General features: G+C 51.3%; 2 protein-coding genes across 6 annotated transcripts in view; both read left to right on the top strand.

Moving 5' to 3' along the window:
• The first annotated feature begins 248 nt into the window (after window positions 1-248).
• Pprc1 (PPARG related coactivator 1) lies at window positions 249-11,626 on the top strand. 2 transcript variants are annotated; one of them, XM_010626404.2, is made up of 13 exons: window positions 249-331; window positions 1,522-1,567; window positions 1,688-1,789; window positions 1,982-4,811; window positions 5,087-5,140; window positions 6,462-6,519; window positions 7,302-7,372; window positions 8,387-9,113; window positions 10,076-10,219; window positions 10,324-10,384; window positions 10,492-10,613; window positions 10,792-10,943; window positions 11,353-11,626. In XM_010626404.2, exons 1-13 carry the CDS (start codon window positions 249-251, stop codon window positions 11,454-11,456), a joined length of 4,554 nt encoding a protein of 1,517 aa, XP_010624706.1. In that variant the 3' UTR covers window positions 11,457-11,626. The 2 variants fall into 2 exon arrangements, with proteins under 2 accessions (XP_010624706.1, XP_033617350.1); XM_033761459.1 differs by lacking the exons at window positions 249-331; window positions 1,522-1,567 and having other exon boundaries at window positions 1,579-1,780; window positions 10,318-10,384; window positions 11,353-11,625.
• A 2,472-nt stretch (window positions 11,627-14,098) lies between these two features.
• The window catches only part of Nolc1 (nucleolar and coiled-body phosphoprotein 1), a 9,182-nt gene continuing 7,822 nt past the window's right edge, over window positions 14,099-15,458 (top strand). For all 4 annotated transcript variants that reach the window (XM_010626408.3, XM_010626407.3, XM_010626406.3 and 1 more), the window contains exon 1: window positions 14,099-14,293. In XM_010626408.3, coding sequence (XP_010624710.1) covers window positions 14,174-14,293 — 120 coding nt within the window. In that variant the 5' untranslated portion in view covers window positions 14,099-14,173. The remainder of the gene's footprint in view (window positions 14,294-15,458) is intronic.

The following is a 15,458-nucleotide window of genomic DNA, read 5'->3' as shown; positions in this document are numbered from 1 at the left end:
TTGGGGTTTTTGCTCCTGGGTTGTGCTTTTCTGCCCACCTGGCGTAATGGTTTGGTGATGGGCTGGAGACCTGGTCTGTGGAGCGTGTCATCCATCCGCCCCCAGAGGGACCGTGCATTTGACCTTCCCCCTTCTGCCCCAGGCGCTGCTGCATGAGGAGGGGGACGACTCTGGCTTTGTCAGTCTGTCTCGGCTGGGCCCATCTCTGCGAGACAAAGACCTGGGAATGGAGGAGCTGATACTGCAGGATGAGACCCTGCTGGGGACCATGCAGAGCTACATGGATGCCTCCCTCATCTCACTCATTGAGGACTTTGGGAGCCTTGGAGAGGTGAGCTGGAGCTCGGGCTGGACCTAGAGTTTTGCACGGGAGGCTTCCCCTCAAGTCCTTGGAGTGGTTTTAGGGATGGCAGTGCTCTTCCACGTGCTTAGCTCTGGTGCCTGACCTGAAGTGTGTTTTTTGTCTTTAGGAGGGAGTTAGGCTGCAGGCTGGCAGATTATATTCTGTGTGAGGATGCCCTGGCTAATTTGGACCGAAATCCAAGGTCCCTATCTGAGCCCTTGACCTGAATGCTTAGAGAGTTCTGATCTGTTTCATTTTGTGTGTGGGTGGGTGTGTGGTGTATGGTGTATGTGTGCTGGAGAATGAACCCAAGGCTTCACGGAGTTCTGCATTTCTTTTCCTTTTTGTTTTTGGTACTGGGGATTGAACTCGGGACCTTGCACTTGTGAGGCAGATGGTGGAGCCACTGAGCTAAATCCCCGGCTCAATAAAAAGCCCACCCCCGTAATCCCAGCACTCAGGAGGCTAAGGCAGGAGGATTGCCACATGTTATAGGACACCACGGGTTACATAGTTCAAGGCCAGCCTAAATTACATGGCTCAAAAATGCTTTTTTGAGACAGGGTCTTGCTAAATCACTTGATTGCCCAGTCTGGCTCTAACTTGGCACTGCATCCTCAGCCTCGTAGAATGCCAGGATTACAGGGGTGGGCTACCACCAGCTTGTGCTTTTTTCTTTTTGAGGGAGTCTTGCAGTGTACGTCCAGGCTGGCCTTGAACTTGTGTTTCTCTTGCTTCTACCTACTGATTGTTCAGATGACAGCTGTACATCACCACACTTGGCACTGATCTGTTTTTAAAGCCCAATTCTGATGTAGCCAAGAGTTGTTTGCTGAGCATCCTTCTCTTACCTGGAGGTGGGGGACTGTATAAAGCCCAAGTTCAAGAGTCAAGTCTGTCAGGTCTCTTTTTTGGAAGATAAACGATTTTGGAACCTTTGCCTCCTGATGACTCAGATCCCCCTGTTGAGTTGAGCTGAACATGGGAGATGAGTCTTTGGTGGCACCTGGCCCTTTTCAGTGACCCAGCAGCTCATTAGAGATGTTGGTGGGGCCTCCCGTTGTCTTTCTGGAGCAGAGCAGGTTATCTCTGGAGGACCAGAACGAAGTGTCGCTGCTCACAGCTTTGACGGAGATCTTGGACAATGCAGATTCTGAGAACCTGTCTCCATTTGACAGCATTCCTGACTCGGAGCTGCTTGTGTCTCCTCGAGAGGGCTCCTCTGTGAGTGCGGGACCAGGGAGAAGGGGACGTGTGGCTGGTATAAAGTTTACAACTGTATCTACTGGCCGTTCACTTAGCTTTAAAGCACAAACTGATCTCAGGTCTTTCTCTCCCTCTTAGCTGCACAAGCTGCTCACTCTTTCTCGAACATCCCCAGAATGTGACTTCATTACCCCAGTTGACCCCTTGGGGCCCAGCACAGGCAGTAATAGAGTGAGTGGGGTAAGCCTGGCCTGCGTGGAACCTACAGATGGTGGGAAGCCCGCAGGGACATGTTTGGAAAATATACTTTGCTGAGAAAAACTTTTTTTTTTTGGTACCAGGGATTGAACTTGGGACCTTGTGCTTGCAAAGCAGGCAGCAGAACCACTGAGCTAAATCCCTGGCCCCAAAATCTCTTCTTTTTTCTTGCAGGTCGAGATGTCTCTTGCTGATCCCCCTTGGGATTTCTCCTCACCTTCCTTCCTAGAGACCTCTTCTCCCAGGGTGCCTAGCTGGAGGTCCTCAAGGTCGAGACCACGCTGGGGTTCGTGCCCTCCTTCCCAGCAGCGCAGTGATGGTGAAGAAGAGGAAGAGGTGGCCAGCTTTAGTGGCCAGAAGCTTGCTGGGGAGCCTGATAATTCCAGGAGCACCATCCCAGATTTCCCCATGCACCTGGCCTGCCCAGAGGAGGAAGACAAGGCAACAGCAGCAGAAGTGGCTGTGCCATCCGCTGGAGACGAGAGCATCTCCTCTTTGAGTGAGCTGGTGCGGGCCATGCACCCCTACTGCCTGCCCAATCTCACCCACCTGGCATCACTTGAGGATGAGCTTCAGGAAGAGCCAGAGGAACTGACGCTGCCTGAGGGTTGTGTGGTGCTGGAGATTGTAGGCCAGGCAGCCACAGCTGCTGATGGCCTGCAGATACCAGTTGTGGTACGGCAGATCCCCGCTGGACCTGGGTCTGTTTTCCTAGATGACCCGTTGCAGCTGCTTATGCCCACGCTAGAGTCAGAGATGGAGTCTGCTGTGCCCAGGGCAGCTCCTTGCCCTCAGAAAGAGGAGTTGTTGCTGGATTCCACTTGTGTGTTGGAGCCCAGAGAGGTCACGGAGCCAGTGGCACCCAGTGGGCCTCAGAACCCACCTCACAGTGTAGTGCTGGGTTCCCAGAAAACTCGGAAAGGCGGGAAGAAGAAAAGCAAGGAGCAGACAACACCCGGTGTGGAGGGCTACGCCAGGAGGCTGAGATCATCCTCCCGTGGGCAATCCACTGTGGCCGCAGAAGTGGTCTCTCAGACCAGCAGTTTACAGAAGCAGCCTCAGGAAGAACTTCCAAGAGAGGCTGGGCCTCCCCAGGGAAGGGGGAAGCCACGGGCTTGGGCTCGGGCTTGGGCAGCTGCCTTGGAGAAGCCGAGTTCTGGGGACTTAGAGAGAAGTGCCGGACAAGGTAGTCTGGCTAAAGAAGATCCTCTGGACCTCTACTCTAAGCTGGTTGACACAATTCAGGCCAACCCTGTTCCGACCCGTGTCCTGGTGGTTAACTCTGCTCGAAATGCCCCCGTGCCAATTGACTCTCTAGAAGCCAATCTTGCTGCCGTGGACCCTGCTGTAGCTGACCCTGTACCTGCTGACCCTCTCCCAGTTGACCCAGTCCTTGCTGACTTGGCAGTGGCTGGTCCCACAGTGGTTGTTCCTGTCTCAGACAACTTGTCTCCAGTTGATACTGTCCTAGCTGACCGAGCGCCGGTTGATTCTGTTCCGAGTGAAATGGCTCCAGCTGACCCTGCACTAGTTAAGTCCCGCCCAACTGACCCCAGACGTGGTGCAGTGTCATCAGCCCAAGGGAGTCCTGCTTTGCAGCACCCCCTGGACTCAGAGCCCTCTGACCTCTCGAAGGCTGTCATCCCTGAAGTCAAGGAGGTTGTAGGTCCTCTGAAGGTGGAATGTGGTACCAGTTCTGCCACCCAGGAAACCAAACCTCGGCCTCTTAGCCTGTCTGAATACCGGCAACGGAGGCAGCAGCGGCAGGCAGAGGCAGAAGAGAGGAGTTCCCAGCCCCCAGTGGGGAAGTGGCCTAGCCTCCCAGAGACCCCCACAGGGCTGGCGGACATCCCTTGTCTTGTTCCACCAGCACCAGCCAAGAAGACAGCCTTGCAAAGTAGCCTGGAAGCTCCTCCTGAGGCCTGCTTTGTGCCTGTGGGTCCCAGCCCTGCTTCTCCAAGTCCTGAACCTGCAAGCAAACCTGTGGTTTCAACTCCCCCTGAAAAAGTGCCATCCAAAGAGGTGCCACTGCCAGCAAGACCTTCCCTTCCTGTTGTGCAGTCCGTGTCTCCTGTTGGGCCCATTCCTCCCACTGTGCCCACTCCTTTGCCTTTTCCACCAAGTGGCCTGGGCATTTCCCCTGTGCTGCCCCTTCCTACAAGTGGACAAGTGGTCCCCAGTCTACCCCCACCTTCCTTGCAGCCTCCTGGTCTTCCAGTGTCCATGGGGCCAGTGCCGCCTGATCCGTATACTCACTATGCCCATGTGCCACCCTGGTCTTGTTATCCCCCTGTGTCCCCTTCTGGCTACCCTTGCCCGCCTCTCCCACCAGTGGTGCCCCTAGTGTCTGGAACTCCTAATACCTATGCTATGCCCCCCACTTGTAATGTGCCTTGGGTTCCCCCTCCCACCCCAGTCTCACCTTACAGCTCCAGCTGTACCTATGGGCCCATGGGATGGGCCCCAGGGCCACAACACCCTCCATTCTGGCCAGCTGTTCCCCCACCTCCTTTGCTTCCAGCCTCTGTTGGGAGAGATGTTCCCCCACCCACAGTGGAGCCCAGTGTCATTCCAATTGGTGCTCCTGAAAATGTACTTCCTGTGCCTATGACTTCTTCCCTCAGTCTTGGGGCAGCTGACCACGAAGCTCCACAAATAGAGGCCACCAAAGTTGAAGTCAAGGCAGTGCTTGCATCTCCCCATGTGAAACATAAGGTGTCTTCCTTGGTGCAAACCCCCCGGACCAAGGCCCTTCCAGTTCTGTCTACTGAGGGTGTGGCTGTGGAGGAACCTGCGTCAGAGGGTTTAAAGCCTGAGGTGCAGGAGAGCAAGCCCAAGGAGAAGCCCCTCTGTCCTGCTGTCAGGGCTGTTTCCATACCCAGGCAAAACACTGTCCCCAAGCTGCCTACTGTCCACCCAGCCCGCCTAAGGAAGCTGTCCTTTCTGCCCACCCCACGTACGCAGGGTCCTGAGGATGTTGTACAAGCTTTTATCAGTGAGATTGGTGAGTGCACACAGTGTAGTTGCTATGAGAAGGGGATGGGACAGCTGGGGCTTCCTCTATAGAGCAGAATAAATAAACCACCTTGAGGCTGCCTTTTGTTGAGTTTCTTTGGAGGGGTCCTCAGAAGTGGGACACTCAGCTTGTTTCAGTCCTTTGCGCTGCTGACTAGGTTTGCTTAATAAGGTGGGAAGAGATGTAAAGGGAGAGGTAGATTGTACTCACTGTACGTGACTGCTCGGAACTGGCTTTTAATCCTGTGTTGTGTTCAACCATAGGAATTGAGGCATCAGACTTATCCAGTCTGCTGGAGCAGTTTGAGAAATCAGAAGGTGAGAAAAGCTGGGTGGTTTTGTTCCGGCCCCTTTGTGTTTTGATACTTCTTTTAGGCTTGGCCCTGTACTTGGTTCAGCTGGAGTGAAGGGCAGTCTCGGCCACGAGAGCAGCCTCCAGTTGGGCTGGGCAGACAAGATTTCCAGGAGTAGATGGGGAGATCTGGATAGGTTGGGATTGTTTAGGGATATTTTTCTAGAGAGACGAAACTCTCAAGCTGAATCTCAAAAGGTAGGATTTCAGACATGATATATGTGATAAATAAAGGTGTAGAGAGGGTATAGGAAGGGCCCTGTATGATGTATTTGGAAGGCAACAAATAGCTTGACTTTCTGAAGGTAAGGCATGGCTCTAGGTGCTCTGGGGCTCCTGTGACTTTTGTCAAGGAGCTTTTCATCTAACTAGGGAGATGGACATGAGTTGGTACAAAGTATTTATAGTATAATCCAAATACAAGTGTGGGCTGGGCAGGGTGGTACACACCTATAATGTTAGCTACTTAGGAGGCTAAGGCAGGAGTATGGCAAGTTTGAGGTCAACCTGGACAGCTTAGACTGTTTCAATGTTTAAAAAAAAAAAAGCTAGGGGTGTAGCCCAGCCCAGTGATAAGAGTGTTTAGTTAGCATGCACAGGATCCTGGGTTCAAGCCTCCAGTAATAAAAGGAAGATGTGGGACCCAACTCCACTATGGTTGGGCAGAGTGGTGCACATCTGTAATCCCAGCTATCTAGGAGGTGGGCACATCGAGTTCGAGGCCAGCCTAGCAATAGACCCTGTCTCCAAAACCAAAACAAAACTGTATTTAGCATGTACAGTGCCCTGGATTCAATTCCAGCCTCCTGCACCACCCCAAAGTAGGCTGTGAGGCTAGAAAATTAGGAAGGTTATGTAGAAATTTGAATACTAATCAGCTTCTACAGTTGGACTCTTTCAGAGAGAAAGTGGGTGATTCTTTTTTTGTTTTGTTTTGTTTTGATTTTTTTGAGACAGGGTCTCACTATGTAGTTGAGACTGACCTGGAATTCACTATGTAGCCCAGGCTGGTCTCAAACTCATAGCAGTACTCCTGCCCCAGCCTCCTGAGTGCTGGGATTACAGGTGTGTGCCACCACGCCCGGCTTTTGAAAGTGGGTGATTCTGAACTGAGAAGAAATGTGATTAAATAGTACAGGTCACCCCCTAAAAGAGACTGCATCTTTGGGATAGCCCAGCAGGGAGCTTGTAGACAAAGTACACTTCCCTCTTTGGGTCTAAGCCCTTCTGTGCAGCTTTAGTCTGGAATATCTGGTTGGACTTTTAACTGGTATGCTTTCTTTGCAGCTAAAAAGGAATGTCCTCCCCTGGCTCCTGCTGATAGTTTGGCTGTAGGAAACTCCAGGTAAGTATGGCAACATGTGAATGAATGAGTTACCCTACAGCTGTTGGTCAGTGGCCAGCTGATGTGCCAGGACCGTTGACTGGATTCCTCCCCTGGCAAGGACATGCGGTCAGCTCTAGAGTCTTCCCAGATCTCCATACCCTGCTCTGCCTGGGCTCTGCCCTTGTTTGATGGTGAGGTGGGAGGGTAAGAACTGCCGTCCTGCTGATTGTAGTTGGGAGTTCCAGATGCCTAGAGAGTCTTTTTATCTTGGCAATTTCTGCTTTCGGGGATTTCTTACCTTTAACAGATTTTAAGCTTGCTCAGTGCTGGTGATGGGGTAACTTAAATTGGGGGAAAATATTAATGGAGAGGGCTTCCCTGACACCTTGGAGGACACAGGCACCCTGGACCTCCTTGCTCCTCCGTCATCCAGCAGTGAGGACTTTTTTCATTTTTCATGTTCATGATCCACGATCCACCATCCTGTTTTACCATGTTTCCCCTTTGCATTGGCTTCAGGTTGGTTTGAGGTGGTAGGCAGGGCTCCTGATTTTAAGGAGGTGGGGGGTACTCAAGGTCATAGCCAGCCTGACTCCTGGAATTGGGCAGAGCTGAGATGAGAGCCAGCCTACAGTCCAGTCACTCACACCCCTTTTGTGCTGGAGGGGGATGATGGGAACAGTTTGTACATTTCCATCCTTCTCTGCACACACCCTTCTCCGGTTACTTTGTGAGGAAAGCAGATGTGCATGATACTGAGGAGGCAATGAACCAGGCTTTCCCTTTTCCGCCCCCGCCAGCAGCGTTGACACTCCCCAGGAGAAGAGACCCCTAGACCGGTTACAAGCCCCAGAGCTGGCCAACGTGGCAGGTGGGTTCAGGTTGGGGAACTCTGCCTATGATTAGTTCGTGTAGCAGATGTGCAGTGCCTCTGCTGTGCATCAGGTGTGTGTAGGCATTGACAATACAGCGATCTGATCTCCATTCTGTGGTTTTCATAGTTCAGGGGCCGATGTGTCATTGAGGAGTGCGGAGAATTGGAAGTAGTGTGTTAAAGAAGTTTGCACTTCTAGTAAGACCCAAAGGGACCAGTCAGGGAGGGGGATGTAGAAGATCGTCTCCAGGGCCGGGGATTTAGCTCAGCGGTTCAGTGGCCTGCCTTGCAAGCACAAGGACCCGAGTTTCATCCCTGGTACCAAAAAAAAAAAAAAAAAAAAAAAGCGTTCTTAGAAGATTATCTCCTAAGGTGAGGCTTGAGAAAACCACTGGTATCACTCACATGGTAGATTCAGGGGATAGAGTATCTTCATCAAAAGGAGCAGCTTAAGTGAACGAAGAACCAGAACCATCCTGTGCTTTGGGGAATTGTTAAGTGGTATGGTTTCACTGGAGCATAGTGGCTGATCAGGGTGGTGGGCAAAACAAAAAGCAAGACAGAAAGCTGGAGTGGTAAGCAGATCTGATTATGGAAACTAGCAGTGCTTGGACTTCAACCTGTATATTGCAGAAGCAATGTAGAAGATAGGTGGCAAGTATGAAACTGGAAGTAGGGAGAACTTTATTGCATGAGTGCAGAGAAGGTGCAGCTAGAAGTCAGGCAGTGCTGGGTGGAGAGGTGGGTCTAGGGAGAGACAGGTGGGTAGATAGGACCCGCTTCGTTGGGGTTTGGTAATTGAGAAGATGAGGGGGTTTAGGAGGATCCTGGCTGGCTGGTTCCCAAGGTGGTGGACATGGGGGAAGGAACAATTGGAACAGCGGGAGATGCTGGGCCGTTGCTCTGCTTGGTGTATTTGGTGAGAAGTGGGGTCTCTGAAGCCTAGATACAGCATTTGGAAGTCCAGGCTCAGCTCTCATCCTGCTATCTCCATCCTCCCTCCCCTCACAGGCCTCACCCCTCCAGCCACCCCTCCCCACCAGTTATGGAAGCCCCTGGCTGCTGTGTCACTGCTGGCCAAAGCCAAATCTCCTAAGTCCACCGCCCAGGAGGGAACCCTGAAGCCTGAAGGAGTTACAGAGGCCAAACATCCAGCTGCAGCCTACCTCCAAGAAGGGGTCTGTGGTCCTAGTCCAGTCCACGTGGGCTCTGGGGACCATGACTATTGTGTTCGGAGCAGGACACCCCCCAAAAAGATGCCTGGCCTAGTCATTCCAGAGGTGGGCTCCCGATGGAACGTCAAACGCCATCAGGATATCACCATCAAACCTGTCTTGTCCCTGAGCCCAGCTGCTCCCCTACTCCCAAGCCCAGCTGCCTCCCAGGAGCCCCTTGATCACAGGACTAGCAGTGAGCAGGCACCTCCCCCAGCACCTTGCCTTGCCCCATCTGCCTTGCTGTCTCCTGAGGCCTCGCCCTGCCGGAATGACACGAACACTAGGACTCCCCCTGAACCCCCAGCCAAGCAGCGATCCATGCGCTGTTACCGGAAAGCCTGCAGGTCAGCCAGCCCCCCAAGCAGGGGCTGGCAGGGCCATCGTGGCCGCAGCAGCCGGTCTGTCAGCTCTGGGTCCACCCGGACCAGTGAAGCATCTTCCTCATCCTCATCGTCGTCTTCCTCATCCCGGTCCCGGTCCAGGTCCAGGTCCCTCTCCCCCCCCCACAAGAGGTGGCGAAGGTGAGCTCTTGATGGCCTGTTAGGTTCTGCATTTAGGAAGTTCATGCATTCTCTTCTCTGCTTTGAAAGCTTTCATACACTGACTTGGGTACTTTGAGGCACTAAGGCCTCTGTTTCTGTCTCTGGCTTTGTCTTTTGTTCTGTGGACTGTAAAAGAAGGCAAGCTGTGAGAATGTACCTTCTATACCTTGTTGGAGTTTAGGGTATTCCTGAGATCTCCTGCCTCCTTGAGACTGTTAGTTTGATCCCGACTTCTTTACATACTTTATGTGACTTCGTTACATACTGTATTAGTTCTCTAGGTGTTTTCGTGGTGATATGTGGGACAGTGGGTTGACTGCTAAGGGGGAACTGTTAATCATCTGTTGAGTAAAGCATACGAGGCAGTTTTTTTGGGTGGCTTCATCTACCTTCTGACAGTATTTTTTTTTCCTCAGTAACAGACCCAAGTTTTTCTACTTACTCAATGAAGAATTCTTGGGTTTTAGCAGTGATGCGTATCTCCAGAAATACCCTTCTATAGGTCTAGCACAGTCACCTCCCCTCAGGCTTTGGCTGCAGTGCTCCTACGCCAAACAGTTGGGAAGCACTTGTAAAGCAGACAGCATTCCTGGCCTTTATACCACAGGTAGAGCTGGTTGTGCAAACTGGGGTCCAGCCCTTTATCTCCCTGTTTATTTTCCTTCCTCTTTCTGATATGTTAAATGTTTTTCAGATTTCAGTTGCATAATTGAAAATAAATCTTATGCCTGCCCAAATATTCAGGAACATCCCAGATCTATCTAAAGTTCCAGGAAGGGCATCAGTTTGTTCACCCGTGAGGAAAAGCTATTCTTCTAGACCTCTGCTGCTGTGCTCTCTTTGGTTCTGAGCCTCCTGACAGGCAGGGCCGGGGCTGGGCGACGTGAGCAGTGTGCAGCTGCACCACTCCCAACCCTCCTGCCTGCCCGTCAATTCTCTAGGTCCAGCTGTAGTTCCTCTGGACGTTCCCGGAGATGCTCCTCATCCTCATCGTCCTCCACCTCGTCTTCCTCGTCGTCGTCTTCCAGTTCCCGAAGCCGTTCTCGCTCCCCATCCCCTCGCCGGAGAAGTGACAGGAGGCGGCGGTGAGCGTGTGTTTGGGAAGCAGTGCCTCTGGGATGGAGATGCCCGAGAGTTCTGGGCCTTGCTCTGTCTGGAGGCTGATGACGCTTTCTCTTGCCAGGTACAGCTCGTACCGTGCACACGACCACTACCAAAGGCAGAGAGTGCTGCAGAAGGAGCGTGCAATAGTGAGTGGGGTGGGCTGGGGCTTGGCCCTGAGCCACGAGCTCCGAGAGGCAGCTGCAGCTGTGTGGCTCCAGCTCACTGCCTTACTTTCCCTTGATACCCAACGCAGGAGGAGAGAAGGGTGGTCTTTATTGGGAAGATACCTGGCCGTATGACTCGGTCGGAGCTGAAGCAGAGGTTCTCTGTTTTTGGAGAGATTGAGGAATGCACCATCCATTTCCGTGTCCAAGGGTAAGCTTGGGCCCCAGTCAGGAAGTCCTTTCAGTCCCATTCATCTAGCTTCATGTTTCTTTATCGTTCCTCCTTGCTGTGGTGTGCTGGGCAGTATGGGAAATGAGGAGAGCCTCATCTGTACCTGGGGTACTGTGTCTTCAAGGCATGTGCCTAAATGACTCACCTTCCCCACCAGTGACAACTATGGCTTCGTCACTTACCGCTATGCTGAGGAGGCATTCGCAGCCATTGAAAGTGGCCACAAGCTGCGGCAGGCAGATGAGCAGCCCTTTGATCTCTGCTTTGGGGGCCGCAGGCAGTTCTGCAAGAGGAGCTATTCTGATCTTGGTGAGTAGAGGGAGGCCCTGAGGCTTTGCCACACCTCATTTCCTTCCAGAAGAGTTCTTAGGCCTGCTGCATTGGCGCCCGCCTTTGATCCCAGCAGTCTGGAGGCTGAGGTGGAGGATGGCCATGAGTCCAAGGCCAGCCTGGACTACATAGCTGTCCCAAAAAACTAAAGGGTGGGGCAAGAGGAAGGATTCCTAATCCTTGAGAGTGAGGCTAGGCAGACCTAAGCTGACAGACAAAAAGAATCTCAGGGTGGGATGAGGGGAAGATGAGTGATAATATCTTTCACTTAAAATCATCAATTTTAGCTTCAGCCATTGTTTGGAGGGGAGATGGCTGGCCATTGAGAGTCCAGTGATAAGAACGTGTGATCAGAGATCTTGATGTTTGTCTTTCTCTATCTTTGTAGACTCCAACCGGGAAGACTTTGACCCTGCTCCTGTAAAGAGCAAATTTGATTCTCTTGACTTTGACACATTGTTGAAACAGGCCCAGAAGAACCTGAGGAGGTAACCCTGGGCGCTTTCCCCCTCCCTTTTCTTTGGAGGTGTCCAGCCTCCTCATCCCCCTCCCACACTTAGGGAGAGAGCTGCTAGTGAGATGACTGTTTTATAAAGAAATGGAAAAAAGTGAAATAAAAATATGTCCAATCAGATTTTTAAAAGGGGTATTTGTTTTTTATAACAGGTTGAAACAAGTTAACTTGCACTCCTATATAAAATGGTTGGGGTTGAAGAATTCCCTGGGTGTTCATTTACCATGCAGCCTGAGAAACATGAACTAGAGTGACTTCCCAGATGTTGCTGTGGGTGTGGCATCCCTGTGTTTGGGATTGTACTGAAGCCAGGGCCTCTGCACTGTGCTAGATCTAAATTGACCAGGCTTGGGTTTGAAATTGAGATCTTTCCATCTCAGCTTCCTAGAGTGGGATTTCAGGCATGCAGCCACCAAGTGGGGGCAGTCGTACTTGTCTCTGTGGTGCTAGTGCCAGATGTAGTCACTTTTCCTCTGTGAACACAATTGGGTGTACTTACCTCATTGAGTTCCTAGGGCCTCTCTCTGGTCAGGTGCAAAATCCACCATAAGGAAAGGGAGTCTGGGCAGAAAAAGAATAGAAGTTAAAACTTTTAGAGGCGCTCCCTTGGAAACAATGATAAGGAGAGACAGAGGAGAGAGAGAGAGACAAAGACCATTTCTAAAAAGACGCCAGATTAAAAAGCTGACCAGGAGAACACAGAGAAGCCAGGTGTACACAGCCAAGACAGCCATTCTTCCTCATCTACAATAAAATGTAAAGGAGCCATGGAGGGGAGGGGGTAACCTACTTTTAAAAAGTTTTTTTTTTTTTTTTTTTTTTTTTGGTACTGTGGATTGAACTCAGGACCTTGTACTTGGGAGGCAGGTGGCAGGCAGGAAGCACCACCGAGATAGATCCCTAGCCCTAAACAACAAAGTTTTGTTCAGTGTATAAAAATATATACTCACACCTATGTGCTTATATATCTATGTACTTTTTTACTGTAGGGACCTTATATTAGTACAAATAGACAAACACCCCTTATTAACTCTTAAGCTGACTTTATGAGGTTCCTCCTTAACCAGCCAGCAGCTCATCCCAGAAACAAGGCCCTGACAAGGGCAAATAGACAGAAAAAAGCCAAAGCCCATGAAAAGAAATGCACAGGTAGAAAAGGGTACCTGATTTAATACAAGGACATCCCAGGGAGCCAGTCAAATTGTAACAAGTTTCTAGGGAGGAAGAATTTCTCAAAACATCATGAAAGAAACTGGGGACAAAGACCTACGGATGTTCCATCTTTCAGAAGCCCTCTCAGGGGCAGCTGTCTTCTGTTTTCTTCTCCTTACAAATAAAGCATCTTTCTTAAACTCTGTTCCCTTAATCTATAACTGGTGCCTCGTTAGCTGCTCATCCCAGCGGTGCTTGTGCTGCATGCTACACCACCATATTTGAAACTGGGCTCCTCATGTGTGTTACCTGTGGAATATGTCACCTAGGGCTTTGCTTTTCCCACTTGAAAGGGGATTTGAATCATTTGGAGACTTTTTTTTTTTTTTTTTTGGTACCGGGCATTGAACTTGGGCCTTTGCATTTGCGGAGCAGGCGGTGGAACCACTGAACCAAATTCCCCCAGCTGGAGATGTTTTCAGAAGGCACACTCTGAATTCTGGGATGAATTCTGAATTCTAAGATTCTGCATTTCAAAATTCGGGGCAATGATGGATGGTACCCCGGGAAGGGATTTTTGCAAATAAGGTTTTCGAAGTGGGCTTGTATGCACATTCACCATTTCAGTTGAGATCAGCATTTTAGTTTGAGTGCAATGCTGGGCATACAGCTAGTGCTTTTGTGTGAGAATGCACGCAGAGGCAGATGTAAGTTCTCTAGGTCGGGAGACACCTGTTCTGAGAAAGACGAAGGAGAATGGTGTCTGGAAGTGGATCCTTGCCTTTCTTGAGGCGCATTAATGGGCAGTAGTCAAGGAATAGGAGTAAAGGAATTGCTGCCTGCTCCCGGGACCAATATAGCGATCGAGTTAGGACCCGGGAGGGGAAAAAAATTATTTTTAGGACTGCGGATTGAAGGGCTCTGCTGTGTGATTCTGATTTGGTTGCTCACCCTATGTGGAGCTGAACTAAGGCTGCGTAAGCAAGAAGGGGGAAGGGCTGCCTGGAGTGGTTGTTTTGTGGACTCGGTGTGACGGACCCTCTACTGCACACTCAGGAAAGGATGGGCTCTGGGAGCATCTCCTGGGGTGGTGGAGTGAGGGTGGAAGGCGGGAAGGGAACCCGCCCGCACACGCCAGTAGAGAGCGGGGCGAAATCGGGACTACATCTGGAGAGACAGGTGGCTGAGGCCTGCTCGTCCATTTATTCATTACCCTGAAGCCCTAGTAGCAGCCAGGAAAGCGCCTCCAGCACATCAGCGCGAAGAAAATCCTGAGTTTTCCCGCCTCGGCTCGGAGCGTGACCCCTTACGTCAGAGCTCCGCCTCCACAAAGAAGGCCGGTGGGCCCCGCCCTTGCAAGATGGAGACGCGTCTGCGACCGGAAGGAACCTTGGGTTTCTACATGGCCCCTCCTCCGCGGCAGCCCCACCCCTTCCGCTACCCGCCGGCGCGGCGCAGTGACGTCAGGCCCCCACCCCCGGCCGAGAGCCTGATTTTGCAGTCGCCCTTCCTCTGAGACGGTAGTGACGCGTATTGCTGGAGGATGGCGGACTCCGGCCTGCGCCGCGTGGTTCCCAGCGACTTGTTCCCGCTGGTGCTCGGCTTTCTGCGCGATAACCAACTCTCGGAGGTGGCCAATAAGTTCGCCAAGGCGACAGGCGCTGTGAGTCCTGGGCTTGGTGGGTGGGATGACCTCCAGGCTCCACGCTGCAGGCCCCGGCTCCGAAGAGCCTGGTTTTCGGCGTGGGGAGGTCTGTGGGCTCCACCAGTCCAGAGTTGGCGAGACCTTTGAGCTCCCTGTCGGGGTGACTGGAGGAATTCTGGGACCTCGGGGTTTCGTTTTGAACGAGGTCTGATCAAGTAGCCCCAAGTCTTAACTTTCCTGAGGAGCCCTGCAGCGGCGGCTGCCTGGGACCCGCGTGGCCCGGGTCACGTGGTTGACAGGTGCGATGAGCGGAGCTCCTGGTCCCACCAAGGGCTGTCGCAGTGCCGGATTCGTGTTGGCCTAGGAAAAGTGTGATTTGACCTTGGTCGAACGCATTTACTTGGGACTGTAAGGTGACTAAAGTTACTTTAGAATTGAAGGCTAGGGTTTTTTCTGTTTTTTTTGTTTTGTTTTGTTTTGTTTTTACGACAAAGTCTTACCAAGCCGGCATAACAGTGAGCTTGGACCTTCGGCCAGTGGAGCTTGGGACCAGGCTCCGCCACATAGAAGCATGACTGCCAGCTTGCTTTCTCTTAGTCTGTTCCTTTTTTTTTTTGTACCGGAGATCGAACTCCGGTCCTGGTACTTGGCGAGGCAGGCGCTGGAACCACTTAACCCAATCCCCGGCCCAGTCTGTTCCTTTTCTACAGGATTATAGTGATCCATTCTATAGGATTTTTGTTAGTTTACATAAGATAAAGTATAAACGTAGCAGTCCCTGTGCTGGCACACAGGAAGTGTGAGATAAATCAAGGCTTTTACCAGTTAAGGCAGTTTAGGGTGCTCCAAATACCGATGAGGGCAAGAGGATCAGGAATGTGAAGGGTAAGGAATCTAGTTTTACTTTTTGGGGTGGGTGGTTTGAGCCAGGGTCTTGGCTTTGTAGTTCAGGCTGGCTTCGAACTTGCTAGATGCTCCTGCCTCAGCCTCCCAAGTGCTGGGATTATAGGTGTACACCACCATCAGGCCTGGTGACTTTCATTAATTTGGTATGAAAATCAGCATTACATCAAACACTACCTTGTGTCGGTGTTTGCGACTAAGATTAAGTTCTTAGAACTTCTTATTTTATTTTTATTATTACTTTCTGGGTTTTTTTGTTTTTTTTTTTTTTTTTTTTTGA

The sequence above is a fragment of the Fukomys damarensis genome, unplaced genomic scaffold, assembly GCF_012274545.1.
Source record: "Fukomys damarensis isolate Sample0158 unplaced genomic scaffold, DMR_v1.0_HiC HiC_scaffold_8, whole genome shotgun sequence".
NCBI lineage: Eukaryota > Metazoa > Chordata > Mammalia > Rodentia > Bathyergidae > Fukomys > Fukomys damarensis.
This window is presented reverse-complemented; position numbering and strand designations above follow the sequence as displayed.